The sequence below is a fragment of the Balaenoptera borealis genome (assembly GCF_965194805.1).
Source record: "Balaenoptera borealis genome assembly, chromosome: 2".
Classification (NCBI taxonomy): Eukaryota; Metazoa; Chordata; class Mammalia; order Artiodactyla; family Balaenopteridae; genus Balaenoptera; species Balaenoptera borealis.
The window spans coordinates 65,389,757-65,404,442 of NC_138867.1; the positions used below are offsets into that span (position 1 = coordinate 65,389,757).

Here is a 14,686-nt window from a genome sequence, read left to right on the forward strand (position 1 = left end):
ATAAATAAACTTCCTTAGAATAGGGAGTATATCTTGTATTTCTTTTGTGTCTTCTGTACAAGGGTAGATTACTGGCACAATAAGTAAATCTTGATTGAAATGGGAAGTATGTGCAGTTTAATAAGATTTCATGTCAAAAGATTTCAGTGTCATACCTTTTACAAATTGTTAGATTATATTATTATTTATCCTACCTTGTTTTGTATCTTTTAGGTGACTCAAAGAACATAATACTTAGTAGTACATTGCTATTTGGATAGAAATACTTTTTAAGTAGATATTATTTAATAAATTCTATAATTTTTAAGAAAAATTATTGGGCTTTTTCTAATGAGAACTGTTTCTACACCTTTGAGTTCTGTGCTTTATTTTTTAAAAATACATTTTGTATTCATAGTTCCTTTATTACTTTTTGCTATTATATTTAAGGTAATGTTTATATTTATCAAAGGGATACCTGTACATAATTTAAAGAGTCAAATAATCCTACAAGACTTATAGTGAAAAACAGTAGCCCTCTGCCCTCATCCTTCTCTCCCTGAATCCCACTCTACAGAAGCAGCTTTTCTAAGTGTTCCTCATTGGAATCACAAACACAGAAAATAACTTGAGTAACTATTTTCTCAGTTCCCCCAAGGGTGATTTATAACTATAGTAGACCCTTGTACAACACGAGTTTGAACTGCAGGTCCACTTATACGCAGATTTTTTCCAGTAGTAAATAAATACTACAATACTACACGATCCTGCTTGGTTGAATCCATGGATACAGACAGGAATCTCAGATACTGAGGAACTGTGGATACAGAGGGCCGACTGTAAGTTATACAGGACTTCGTGAAGTCAGCACCCAAACCCCATTGTTCAAGGGTCAACTGCAGTAACACTTCAGATGCATAGGAGAGATGTTAATTCATTACATAAAGTGAATGCCTTAGGGGCATTAAGGCTTAATTCTCTCACAGAACCCTTACTCAGAAAGGCTGCCCCACAGTCAGCAACTATTGAACTCTTTTTCACCTCTAGGTTTTTAAATAACATGCTCTCATATACAGCTATTTCTCCTCTCTACCCCCATCCTACCATAGTTTTAGACATTATTTACCAATTTCCTATTATAGAAGGTGGGAATTTATGTTTGTTACACCAGCCTCCACATTTAAATACTGCACTTCTCCCCTCCTTTATATTTGCAAATTAGTTATATGTTAATTTTTAGTTAAATTATTAGTGTTTGCATCATTTATGTAAATATTGTGTACAGCTGAGCCAGGTAGTATATTGTGATGTTACTTCCTTTCATGTATAATTCTGTGTTTTTCCTAGAGTTAATAATCATCTTGGTTTTTTACTATATCTTTTCATATCGTTTATTTAATCTATTAACAACCTTTCAGACAAGATGTGTAAATCTCCTTGTGGTAGATTCACACATATCAGATAATCTGTTTGTTTATTTTGCAACATCTTTCCTGTAATTGTCTGTCACCCTGCCTCCATCTTGATGGGTTGCTCTCTAGGCCTGTTGTACAGCTATCTTCCTGAAGTGTCCTTTTATGATCATCTGTGAATTTCATTTTTCTCTCCCCTGTGTGGGATAACCTGTTTCCAGGATGTCAGGTCTTTTTTCTTTCTTGGTGTTGCCTTCATGTTGGCAAAGTACATCTTCTAGTAGTTTCCTGAGAAAGACTGAATGGGAGGCAAATTTTGACATACCTCCTTCATTATGTGTGTGCATGTATGTGTACATGCATTTCCTTACTTTCCAGCATTATAAGATACTCCATGCTCATCTTGTATATTTCCTGTCCCAGTCTTACAATCAGCGATTTCTCCAAGGAGCCTTGGTTCCTTTTGTTGGAGAAACCAAGATCTGGGCACTAGTGTGCTTGTTGCCACTAAGACGTCTTGCTTTTAGGCCCTTTCAGCTGATGGAGCAAGAGATATGGTTTATGCTAATATCTATAAATATTTCAAATAAAAAATTATTACAAATGTGTAACCATCTGTGTCCATATTAAGCTAAACATGAATTTATACTGATGTCTCCAACTCAAATTCATTACCACATGGATCATTCTAGCTTCCTCCCCTTGCTTATATATAACCTTCCCCTCCAAAAGTGGAAACCTCACTCCCACCATCAGCCATCCATTTATTTAATTTCATTTCTAGCATATGTGTATGATGGTTTCAGAATTAACCCATACCCCCAGAAGAAACAGCTTTATCAACTAGAGTATAATGCTCGTGTTGCCTTTAGACTCCACTTATTTCCAAAGGTAGAACTTTATTTCTCCCCCTTCAGCATGGTTGTTTTATACATTCGTAATGCATTTAGACTTTTTTTTTTTCCACATTCTGCATTCCATCTGAGTCCCCCAACCTTCGAAACATTTTTAAAAATTTGCGTACATTGAGGTTATTCTTTGTGTTATAAAGTTGCATGGGTACAGACAAATGCTTAACGTCTTGTATTCACCATTATAGTATTATACAGAATAGTTTCACCACCCTAAAAGATCCACTTTGCTTTACCTGTTCAGTCCTCCCCTACTCCAAAGCACTGGCAGTCACTGATGTGTGTACTGTCACTCTAGTTTTACCCATTCCAGAATGTCATAAAATTAGAATTGTATAGTATAGAGGTTTTTTAGACTGCTTTCTTTCACTTAGCAATACCCATTTCAGATTCATCCATCTTTTTGTGGCTTGATGGTACATTTCTTTATATCACTGAATAATATTCCATTGCATGGATGTACCAGAGTTTATTTAGCCATTCACTTACTGAAGGACATCTTGGATGCTTCCACATTTTGGCAGTTATGAATAAAACTGCTATAAACATTCACATCTCAGTTCTTGTGTGGATATAAATCTTTAAATCAGTAGGGTAAATACCCAGTATTATGATTGCTGGTTCATATGGTAAGACTATGTTTAGTTTTGTGAGAGACTGCCAAGGTGTCTTCCAAAGTAGCTGTACCATGTTGCATTCCTATCAGCAATAAATGAGAGTTCCTGCTGTTTGGCATCCTTGGGGCATTTGGTATTGTCAGTTTTTTTGGATTTCAGCCATTGTAATAGATATGAAGTGGTATCTCATTATTTTAATCTGTAGTTCTCTAAAGATAAATGATATTGAGCATTTTATCATATGCTTATTTGCAAATTTTATATCTTTTTAAATTTTTATTTTAGAGTATAGTTGATTACCAATGTTGTGTTAGTTTCAGGTGTACAGCAGAGTGATTCAGTTATACATATACATGTATCCATTCTTTTTAAAATTCTTTTCCATTTAGGTTATTATAGAGTATTGAGCAGAGTTCCCTATGCTATACAGTAGGTCCTTGTTGGGCAAACTTTATATCTTCTTTGGAGAGGTATCTGTTCAGAACTTTTGCCCATTTTTTAATTGGATTGTTTGTTATCTAATTATTGAATTTTAAGAGTTTTTTGAGGACTTTGGATACAAGTCCTTTATCAGTTATGTGTTTTTCAAATATTATCTCCCACTCTGTGGCTTGTCTTCTCATTTTCTTAACAGTGTCTTTTTCAGAGCAGGTTTTTTTTTTAACTTCAGTAAGGTCCAACTTATCAAGTTTTTTCTTTCATGTGTCATGCCATTGGTGTTATATTTAAAAATTCATCACCAACCCAAGGTTATATAGATTTTCTCTTATGCTTTTTCAAGAAGTTTTTAGAATATTGCATTTTACATTTAGTCTCATCCATTTTATTTTTAATTTATTTCTTCAGTTTCATTGAGATAAAACTGACATACAGCACTACATAAGTTTAAGGTGTACAGCATAATGATTTGACTTACATACATCATGAAATGATTACCAGAGTAAGTTTTGTGAACATCCTTTATCTCATATAGATACAAAATTAAAGAAAGAGAAAAAAATTTTTTTCCTTGTTATGAGAACTCTTAGGGTTTACTGTCAACAACTTTCATAGGTAACATACAGCAATGTTAATTATATTTATCGTGTTGTACATTACATCCCTAGTACTTATTTATCCTATAACTGATGTTTGTACCTTTTGCTACCTTCATCCAGTTGCCCCTCCCTCCACCCCCTGCCTCTGGTAACCACAAATCTGATCTTTTTTTCTGAGTTTGTTTGTTTGCTTTTGAAGTATAAATGATCTACAATACTATGTTAGTTGCTGGTGTACAACATAGTGATTTGATATTTCTATACATTTCAAAATGATCACCACAGTAACTCTAGTTACCATCTGTCACCATACAAAGATATTAAATAATTATTAACTGTATTCCCCACACTGTACATTTCATACCCATGACTTACTTATTTTGTAACTGGAAGTTTGTACCTCTTAGTCTCCCTCATCTATTTCTCTCCTCCCCCCATCACCCTTCCCTCTGGCAAGGGGGATTTGTTCTTTATATATATGACTCTTTCTCTTTTGTTGTGTTTGTTCATTTGTTTTTTAGATTGTACATATAAGTGAAATCATATAGTAATTGTCTTTCTCTGTTTGACTTATTTCACTTAGCATAATACCCTCTAGGTCCATCCATGTTGTTACAGATGGCAGTTTTGCCATTTTATTTCCATATGTCTTTGTTCTCTTTGGGTTGATCTTGTTTGGGACTCTCTGTGATTCCTTGATTCTGTGGGTTCTGAATGTCTGTTTCCTTTCCCAGGTTAGGGAAGTTTTCAGCTATTATGTCTTCAAATATGTTCTCTGCCCCTTTCTCTCTCTCTTCTCCTTCTGGAACTCCTGTAATGCAAAGTTAGTGCACTTGATGTTGTCTCAGAGGTCTCTTAAGTGGTCGTCTTTTTTTTTTTTTAATTATTTTTTTCTTTTCCTGTTCAGCTTGAGTGATTTCTACTACTCTGTCTTCTAGTTCGCAGTTCGCTGATCTGTTCCTCTGTATCATCTAGTCTACTGCTGATTCCTTCTAGAGTATTTTTTTTCTTTCATTTATTGTATTCTTCAACTATGTTTGGTTCTTTATATTTTCTAATTCTTTGTTGGAAACTTCTAACTTCTCACTGTGTTCATCCATTCTTTTCCTGAGTTCTTTGAGCATTTTTATGATCATTACCTTGAACTCTTTATCAAGTGGATTGCTTATCTCCACTTAGTTCTTCTTCTGGGGTTTTATCTCGTTCCTTCATTTGGAACATATTCCTCTGTTGCCTCATTTGCCTAATTCTCTGTCTTTATTTCTGTGTATTTGGTAGGTTGGGTATGCTTCCTGATCTTGGAGAAATGACCTTGTGTAGAAGATGTCCTATGATGCCCAGCAGCATAATCCCCTCTCATCCCGAGACCTATCTGCTCTAGGGAGTGCCCTGTAGGTGGACTGCATGGGCCCTTCTGTTTTGTTGGGGTGACTGCTGTGGGCATCCTGGTAGGTGTGGCTGACCCCTTGTCTGGTTTGGTTGCCAGGCCCTGAGTAGTGTGAAGACTCCTGGCTGCTGGTGGCAGGGCCAGGTCCTGACATGGCCGGCTGCATGGCCTGTGGTGTCCCCGTCCTGATGCTAGACTGCTGGTGGGCAGGGCTGGGTCATGAGGTGGTTGGGCCAGGACTAGTGCTGGCCTTTAGTGGGTGGAGCCATGTCCTAAGGCTGGTGTTGGCCTCTTGGTGGGCAGGGCTGGTTCCTGACATGGTTGGCTGTGAGGTCTGGGATATCCTGGAGCTGATGCTGGCCTGCTCTTGGTTAGGTCCAGATCCCATGGCTGATAAGCCAGAGGGAGGATTCCAAAATGGCGCTTGTCATCACCAGTGTCCTTATGGTAGAATGAGCTCCCCACAATGACTGCTGCCAGCATCTATGTCCCCAGGGTAAGTCCCAGTTGCCTCCTGCCTCTCCAGGAGTCTCTCTAAGATCAGCAAGTGGGTCTGACCAAATCTCCTTTCAAATTACTGCTTCTGCCCTGGATCTCAGAGCATGTGTGATTTGGTGTGCACACTTTAAGAGTGAAGGCTCTATTTCCCCCAGCCCTCTGGCTATTCTGAATGTAAGCCCAAAGCCTAATGTTTTAGGAGGCTCATTCTCCTGGTGTAGGACCCCCAGGCTGGGGAACCTGATATGGAGCTCAGGCCCCTTGTTCCTTGGGGAGAACCTCTGCAATTGTAATTATCCTGCTGCTTATGGATCACCCACCCAAGGGTATGTGTCTTGACTGTACCATGTCTCCACCTCTCCTACCCATCTTGTTGGGGTTCCTTCTTTATATTAAGTTGTAGAAGATCTTTTCTGCTAGTTCTCATCAATAGTTGCTCTTTAAGTAGTAATTTTGGTGTGCCCACGGGAGGAGGTGAGCTCAAGGTCTTCCTATTCCTCTGTCTTAGCCACTCCCCCTCTGTTATCCATTTAAAATACATTCTTATGTAAGGTGTAATTCTTGCAGTATTTCATACTTTTCATTATTATTATATTTGTTATGGTGATCTGGGATCAGTGATCTTTGATGTTACTACTATAACTTGCTGAGGGCCTAGATGACGGTTAGCATTTTTAGCATAAAGAATTTTTTAATTGAGGTGTGTACATTGGTTTTTTATACATAATAGTATTGCACACAATAAACTACAGTATAGTGTAAATCTTTAAATCATTTGGACAAATACCATATAATTTTTATATGCACTGGGAAACCAAGAAATTTGTGCAACTCACTTTATTGTGATATCCACTTTATTGCAGTGGTCTGGAACCAAATCTACAATATCTTCAAGGTATCCCTGTATTGTGTTGGCTGTTATAGGTCCTTTGCCTTTCCATATACACTTTAGAATGAGTTTCCTGAGTTCTACAAAATAGCTTACTGGGATTTTGATTGGGAATGCACTGAATCTACAGATCAGGTTGGAAGAACTGACATCTTAACAATATTGTCTCCTTGTCCATGAACATGGACTATATCACCATTTATTTAGATCTTCTTTGATTTTTTGTCAGCATTTTGTAGTTTTCCACATATAGGTCCTGTATATATTTTATACTTATATCTAAGCATTTAATTTTTGAGGTATATTGTAAATGCTGTTTTTTAAAATTTCAAATTCCAACTGTTCCTTGCTCATATAGGAAGCATTTGACTTTTGTATATTAACCCTGTATCCTGCATCCTTGCTATTACTCTCACTTTTCCATATTGGGGGATCAGTCTGGGGGGACTTTCTACATTGAAAATCATGTCATCACAAATAAAGACATTTTTATTTCTTCCTTTCCAAACAGTGTACCTTTTATTTCCTTTTCTTATTACACTAGTGAGGGTTTCCGTACTATGTGCAATAGGAGTGGTGAGAGAAGACATCCTTTCCTTGATCCCAGTCTTTGGGGGTAGGGCATCTAGTTTCTCATCACTAAGTATATTGTGTAATGGTAGCTGTAGGTATTTTGTAGATATTCTTCATCAAACTGAAGAAGTTCCCCTCTACTCATAATTTGCTGAGAGCTTTTATCATGAAGAAGTATTGGGTCTTGTCAAATGCTTTTTCTTTTGCATCAGTTCATATGATTATATGATAATTTTTCTTTAGTCTGTTGATGTGGTATATTACATTGATTAACCTTCAAATGTTGAACCCACCTTGCATACCTGAATAAATCCCACTTGGTTGTTGTGTATAATTTTGTTTATACATCGCTGGATTCAATTTGCTAATATTTTGTTGTGGATTTTTACTTCTGTGTTCATAAGTTACATTGGTCTGTAGTTTTTCTTTCTTGTAATGTCTTTATCTGGTTTTGGTATTAGAGTAATGCTGGTCTTATAGAATGAGTTAGGAAGTGTTCCCTGTGCTTCTTTTTTCTGGAGGAGACTGTGGAAGATTTGGATAATTTCTTCATTAAATATTTGGTAAAATTCACCAGTGAAGCTATCTAGACCTGATCGCTTTTTTTGTGGAAGGTTATTAACTATTGATTCAGTTTCGTTAATATATATAGGACTGTTCAGGTTGTCTGTTTTTCCTTGTGTGAATTTTGGTAGTTTGTGTTTTTCAAGGAATTGGTCCATTTCATCAAAATGATAAAGTTTGGGGGCATAGAATTGTTCATAATATTGCTTTATTTTCCTTTAAGTGTCCATGGTATCAGTAGTTATGACCCCTCTTTCATTTCTGATATTGGTAATTTGTATCTCTCTTTTTTTTTAATTAGCCTAGTTTATCAATTTTACTTTTTTCAAAGAAAGAGTTTTTGGTTTCAGTGGTTTTTCTCCATTTCTCTATTTTCCTGTTTTTAATTTCATTGATTTCTGCTCTAATCTTTGTTACCTTTCCTTCTACCTACTTTGGGCTTAAATTGCTCTTTTTCTAATTTCCCAAGGTGGAAGCTTAGATTATGGATTCTTAGATCTTTCTTTTTTAATATATGCACTTAATGCTATAAGTGCCCCTTTAAGCACAGCTTTTACTACATTCTGTAAGCCTCACTTGAATTTTAAGATTTGTGTTATCAATTTTCATGATCACTTTTTTCTTCACATATTCTTTACGTATGGCTTCCTGTTGCTGTTTCATAGTTGCATTGCTTTTTTTTTCTGAGAATATTAGTTTCTTTGAAGTTTTCTTCTTCCTATATTGTCTCTTCCTCCAAGTTCCTTTTATTTGTTTTGGTGTCTATGTGTTTTCATGTACTTTTGTATATGTATGGTATAAATAAAATTTAAAAATGGAAATAAAAGAAGTAATATGCTTTAATGAATAGGATGGCATACCATTGTTAATGAGAATTGTTCTGAAGTTTACCTTGTGCTAGCATAATTATTGTTTCTTTGAAGATGACATTTTCTGTCTGGCTGTTCTATCTTGGAGTTCAAAAGTTTCACTATAGAGTATCTAACTGTGGATTTCTCTTTACAGTCGACCATTGAACCATGTGAGGGTTGGGTTGCCGATTCTCTGCAAGTCAAAAATTCACATATAACCTATAGTCAGCCCTCCGTTTCCACGGTTCCTCCATATCCATGATTCAACCAACTCTGTGGAGTATTGCAGTACTTACTATTGAAAAAAATCTGCATATAAGTGAGCTGTGCAGTTCAAAGCCATGTAGTTCAAGGGTCAACTGTATTTATATTGCTTGGTAATGGGTTACCTATATCTGTTGTGTTTTTCATCAGTTCTGGAATTCCTGGCATTTTCTTTTCAAGCATACTTGTTCCATGCTCTGTTCTCCTTATGGGGCTCCATTCTCATTCTGTCATCCATGTTTTTTAACTTCTTTTTTCATATTTTCTTCTTCCTCATCTCTCTGGGCTGCATTTTAGGTTATTTCTTCAGATAGGTCTTCCTGTTTGTTCAATTCTCTTAAGCTCTGTCTAATCTCTTTTAACCCATCTTTAAAGTATCTCTCATTTTTTCTGAGCCTCATGTGTCCTCAGTTCATGGTGACCATCATAAATGGCTCTAGTAAAGCCCTCTCAGTAGTTTATTGTCTTTTATCCTTCATTTCCCACTCCTATTCCTTACTCAGGGCACCATTCAAATGTGTTTAATAATCTATATCTTTTTGTTTGTATATTATTGCAAAATTTGTATTGTTTTATTGTGTTTTACAAAAGTAACAGTTTGTAACAGACTGGAAGTTTAAAAAAAAAGTCATTCACTATCAACTGTTTAAGGAACATTGCTGAAAAGTGTTCCCCCTTCTGGATTTAGCCGATTGCTTTCCTTTGATATCATTTAACTTGTCCCTCTATCCTTGAATTTCCTGTAAATATGCAGTTAGTACTAAAAACTTGATTAGATTTGGATTCAGGTTTTTTTGGTTTTTTTGTGGGTTTTTTTGTTTGTTTCTTTGGGCAGGAATATTTTGTATGTGAGTCTGTGTCTTCCACATTAATTGATGGTGAAATTGGTCACTGGATTTAGATGTGTTGGCCTGATCCCACCATTATAAAGTTCCCCTCCAACCTTTCATCTAACAGTTTTAACATCCATTGATAGCCATTGCCTAGTCTATTTATTGCTCTAGGGACTATGAAGAAATGATTTAAAAATTTTTAATATCTTTCTGCATTTATCAACTGGAATTCTTATCTAAAGAACTCTTCCTCAGCAACTGTTTTCTTATCCTAAAGTACATTTTGTAAATAAAGGGCAGGATAAATTCTTAGTTCTTTTCTCTTAGTATATCAGTTTTTAGAGCAAAGGGTTACTGCCCTAGCAACCCTCTAATGAGTGGTGGTTTTTGATTTTGTTTTTAGTATCATTATGATCTCTTGTTTTTTTTTTTTTTTTAATCCATTTGATTTGTGGTCCATCCTTTGTAGTCTTCATTTATTTGAGGTTCATTTGTCCCATTTAAGCCAGTGATACTTAGCTCCTGTGTCCTTTTAATATTGTCCCATTAGTCATTGATAGATTCCTTCAAGGTGTCTCAGGCTTATTTGATGGAGCTCCTGCCACAGATCAGAGGTTCACCTACTTTATTCATAAAACTAACTTTTAGTTTTCTTGTACCTCTCTCATACGCTTGTTTTCTATTTCTTTAATTTCTGCTGTTTGCTTATTTGTTTTCATTCTTTTTTTTCTAGTATAAGCATCTAAGTCTCTAGGTATCTGTCTTTAAGTATTCACTTTTGCTGAATCTCACAAGTTTTTACATGCAGTATTTTTATTTGTGTGTAGTACATTTTATATTATTTGATATGTGGTACTTACAACTATTTATAGCTTTCAACTATGCGTTCTTTGACCCATGAGTTATTTAGATAAGTGTTTTAAATTTTAAATAGTTTATGTATGCATGTTATGTTGTTAGAGTTTGTTTTCATGTCATTTTTGTATATATAGAGGAATTTCCCCAACTAACTTACAGATTCTTCAAAGCAATACTCTTAAATTTTATTTGTGTCTATTCCCTGGCTGTGTTTCTTGTTATGCAGTATATGGTATAATATTTATATGTCAGAGAATTAAATGAACTATCATACTTCGTATTTTCTAGGCACACAAGAATTAAATTCTGAGTAAGTCTACAAGTAGGATGGACAGTTATTTTAAAGCAGCAGTCAGTGACTTGGACAAACTCCTCGATGATTTTGAACAGAATCCAGGTTTGTCAATTTTTCATTTTTACCATTAATGTAATTTTAAAATGTCCATAATTAGTACTCTTAGCAGAACTTGGTTTCAGTTTTGGTCACATGGTTATCTCCTGTAAAACATTCACTTATTATAATGAATTAGTGTATTCTTATACTGCATAGAACCAATAGCCAGAAATAGAAGTAAGAAAGGTAGAAGTTTCTCTCCAGATACACATTTAGGTAAAAGAAAGACCTTTAAAAACAACATACGAACCAGCTGAAAGCAACCTGAAAGTTCTATATTAATTGGTATTTCATTACTATGAAAGATAGTATTTTCCTCATCTTAGGATGAAGACTAGGAAACTGGAGGGCAGAACAAAGAAGTTAGATTGTTTTTCAGCTCTTCCTTAGTCTGGTTTTTATAGTGCAACTGAGTTATTTTGAGTAGAATTTCTATCATATTATGACATCTACATTAAAAAGTAAAAACCCCAAGTAGTTTAAATCCAAGTGAAAATAATTTTGGAAGTTATTACTATTTTGCAGGAGAATAATATATTTCTGGTCTAAAAAAAAGTTTAGAAGTCATAGAAACCATAACATCTTTGTAATAATTTTGATTTGGGTCTCCTGACTAACATTATATTTCTATTTTAATTAGATGAACAAGATTATCTCCAAGATGCACAAAATTCATATGATTCTAACCACTATTCAGTCTCTTCAGAGTTGGCTTCCTCACAGCTAACTTCACTGCTACCAAAGGATCAACAATGCATTAATTGTTGTGCCTCATCAGAAACAGGCTATGAAACAAATCAAATTGCCCTGAATGAAAAAACACTTGAGGGACTAACTTCTATACAAAACGAAAAAAATGTAACAGGACTTGATCTCCTTTCTTCTGTGGATGGTGGCACTTCAGATGAAATCCAGCCTCTATATGTGGGACGATGTAGTAAACCTGTCTGTGATCTGATAAGTGACATGGGTAACTTAGTTCATGTAACTAATAGTGAAGAAGATATTAAAAAATTATTGCCAGATGATTTTAAGTCTAGTGCAGATTCCTTGATTGGATTGGATTTATCTTCAGTGTCAGAAACTTTCTGTGTTTCTTCAACAGACCATGGTAATAATACAGTCAGAGAGGAACAGAATGATGTCAGTTCTGAATTACAAAACAGAGAAATCAGTGGAACTAAAGAATTTGGTATAAAAGTAGATACGACACTTTCAGATTCGTGTAATTACAGTGGAAAAGAAAATTTAGAGGATAAAAAGATCTCTAATCAGTTAGAGACAGTTGTTGATTTTAACATGCCATCTGCTTTGACTCAACAAAGTTCCAAAATGTTTGATGCCAAAGACCACCTACAGTACAAGAACCAGCCATGTGAATTAGTAAAAGCTGATGGCTGTTTGGTAAAAGAGGAGGTAGATGTGCCAGTCATAGCTGCCCCAGAATGTTTAAAAGAAGGAGGCAGCACGAGTGCTTTGTCTTGCAGTCTTCCAAAAAATGGAGGTTTATGCTTAAATGATTCAAATTTAAGAGATGAAAATTTCAAGTTACCTGACTTTTCCTTTCAGGAAGGTAGGACTGCTATATTTATAAAACAATCTGCAAAAGAAGACTCAAGAAATTTAGATCTTAAAGATAATAAAGATGAAATCCAAGATTCTGCTTCAACTTTACATGTTTCAAGTGAAAATACATATTCCTCATTGTCCTGTCTTCCAGTACCTGGGTCTTTGTGTGGATCATTCATTGAAAATAAAGCTTATGGTGATTGTTTACCCCAGAATGAATATAAAGATAATATAAAAGATGCAGTGACTGTGCATGAAGAAATACAGAAGAATATGACTTCAGGTGGGGAACCTTTGAAGGAGACTGATCTTTTGAAACAGGAAAAATGTAAAAACATACCTCATCAGCCATTAATTGAAAAGATGGGAGATAGAAAGGTAGATTCTAACCAGATGGTAGTTAGAGTTGAGTCTTTGGATTACCCTGATAACACCAGTTCTTCTACAGCTGCAGAATCTCAAATAGAGCTTTCTGGTGCTAATGCCCCAGAATCTCCTGACTGTTGTGAAGGTTTCACTTTTTCAAACAATGATATCAATGGACAAGACTTGGATTACTTTAATATTGATGAAGGCATGAAAAGTGGTGCACCAATTAGTGATGCTGAACTTGATGCCTTTCTAACTGAACAGTATCTTCAGCCTAGTAACATAAAATCATTTGAAGAAAATGTAAGTGACTCAAAATCTCAGATGAATCAGATAGATATGAAAGGCCTAGATGATGGAAATGTCGATAATATATATTTCAATGCTGAAGCAGGAGCTACTGGGGACAGTCCTGCTATTAATATGATTTGCGAAACGGTTGATAAACAGAATACAGCAGAAAATGGTAGCCTTTCTTTAGGGGAAAAAAGTACAGTTCCAGTTGAACAAGTGTTATCTAGCAGTAAGTCTGAGATTACAAATGAATTATCAGTCTCTGATAGTAACAGTCAATCTGTTCATGTTGGAGGCGCCAGACCTAAGCAACTGTTTAGTGTTCCATCAAGAACAAGGAGTTCAAAGGAACCAAATAAGCTGGATGTTCCAAATATGCCTGAAAGTGAACCCAGAGTAGCAAATACCATTGTTCCAACCACCTGTGCTATAGATTCTGTGACTGATCCTCAGGTTAGCTTCAATTCTAATTACATTGATATAGAAAGTAATTTTGAAGGTGGATCCAGTTTTGTAACTGCAAATGAAGAATCTCTGCCTGCAAACACTTGCAAAGAAGGTCTTGTTTTGGGCCAGAAACAACCTACTTGGGTTCCTGATTCAGAAGCTCCAAATTGTATGAACTGCCAAGTCAAATTTACTTTTACGAAACGGCGACATCACTGCCGAGCATGTGGAAAAGTAAGCTATAAAAATCTTTGTCTTGTATTCTTTTGAGACATTTTAAATGAAATTTAATGTGACAAAAAAGCTGATTAAGAGATGATTACAAGATTCAGTTAGTTTAAAATCATCGTTTTCCACCTACGTGGAAGTGTATAAAGCACTGTCATTTTACAGATTGCTTGAGGTTTGAATAAATGTCACATTGTCATGGGTATTACATACTGGGAAATGAGGAACACTAATTTTTGTGAAATCTAAGAATACGTTTCATTCTCTCTCTAACATGAACACGTCAGATGTACGGAATTCAGTCAGCTTCCAGTTTATCCTTGAATACTTAATTTCAAGACTACTCTGCAGGTAGTGTTACGCTCGATACTTGAGGTAAACACTGAGAAAACAAGCAGATTGGCTTGCACAAGGTTCAGAACACTGAAGCTGTGACCTCATTTGTGTTCTGACTATCTTAATAGTCTATGGACTCTTAAGAGTTGCCTCTAGAAATAACATTGCATTTTTTTCAGCATTTTCCAGTAATATGTTAGTCTCAGATCAACCCTACTCTCTTTTAGAAAAATAACATTCTACTTGTTTTTCTTTTTTTTTTAATTGAGTGTAGTTGATTTACAATATTATGAAAGTTTCAGGTATCGAACATAGTGATTCACAATTTTTAAAGATTATACTCCGTTTGTAGTTATAAAATACTGGCTATATTCCC

At 35.4% G+C, this 14,686-nt stretch overlaps 2 protein-coding genes across 6 annotated transcripts in view; one reads left to right on the forward strand and one right to left on the reverse strand.

Moving 5' to 3' along the window:
- Positions 1 to 14,686, reverse strand: part of LOC309622500 (uncharacterized protein) — a 161,472-nt gene that overhangs the window by 102,949 nt on the left and 43,837 nt on the right. The window lies entirely within an intron of this gene.
- The window catches only part of ZFYVE16 (zinc finger FYVE-type containing 16), a 61,737-nt gene that overhangs the window by 6,497 nt on the left and 40,554 nt on the right, over positions 1 to 14,686 (forward strand). For all 5 annotated transcript variants that reach the window (XM_082375109.1, XM_082375108.1, XM_082375107.1 and 2 more), the window contains 2 exons: positions 10,962 to 11,070; positions 11,708 to 13,980. In XM_082375109.1, coding sequence (XP_082231235.1) covers positions 11,001 to 11,070; positions 11,708 to 13,980 — 2,343 coding nt within the window. In that variant the 5' untranslated portion in view covers positions 10,962 to 11,000. The remainder of the gene's footprint in view (positions 1 to 10,961; positions 11,071 to 11,707; positions 13,981 to 14,686) is intronic.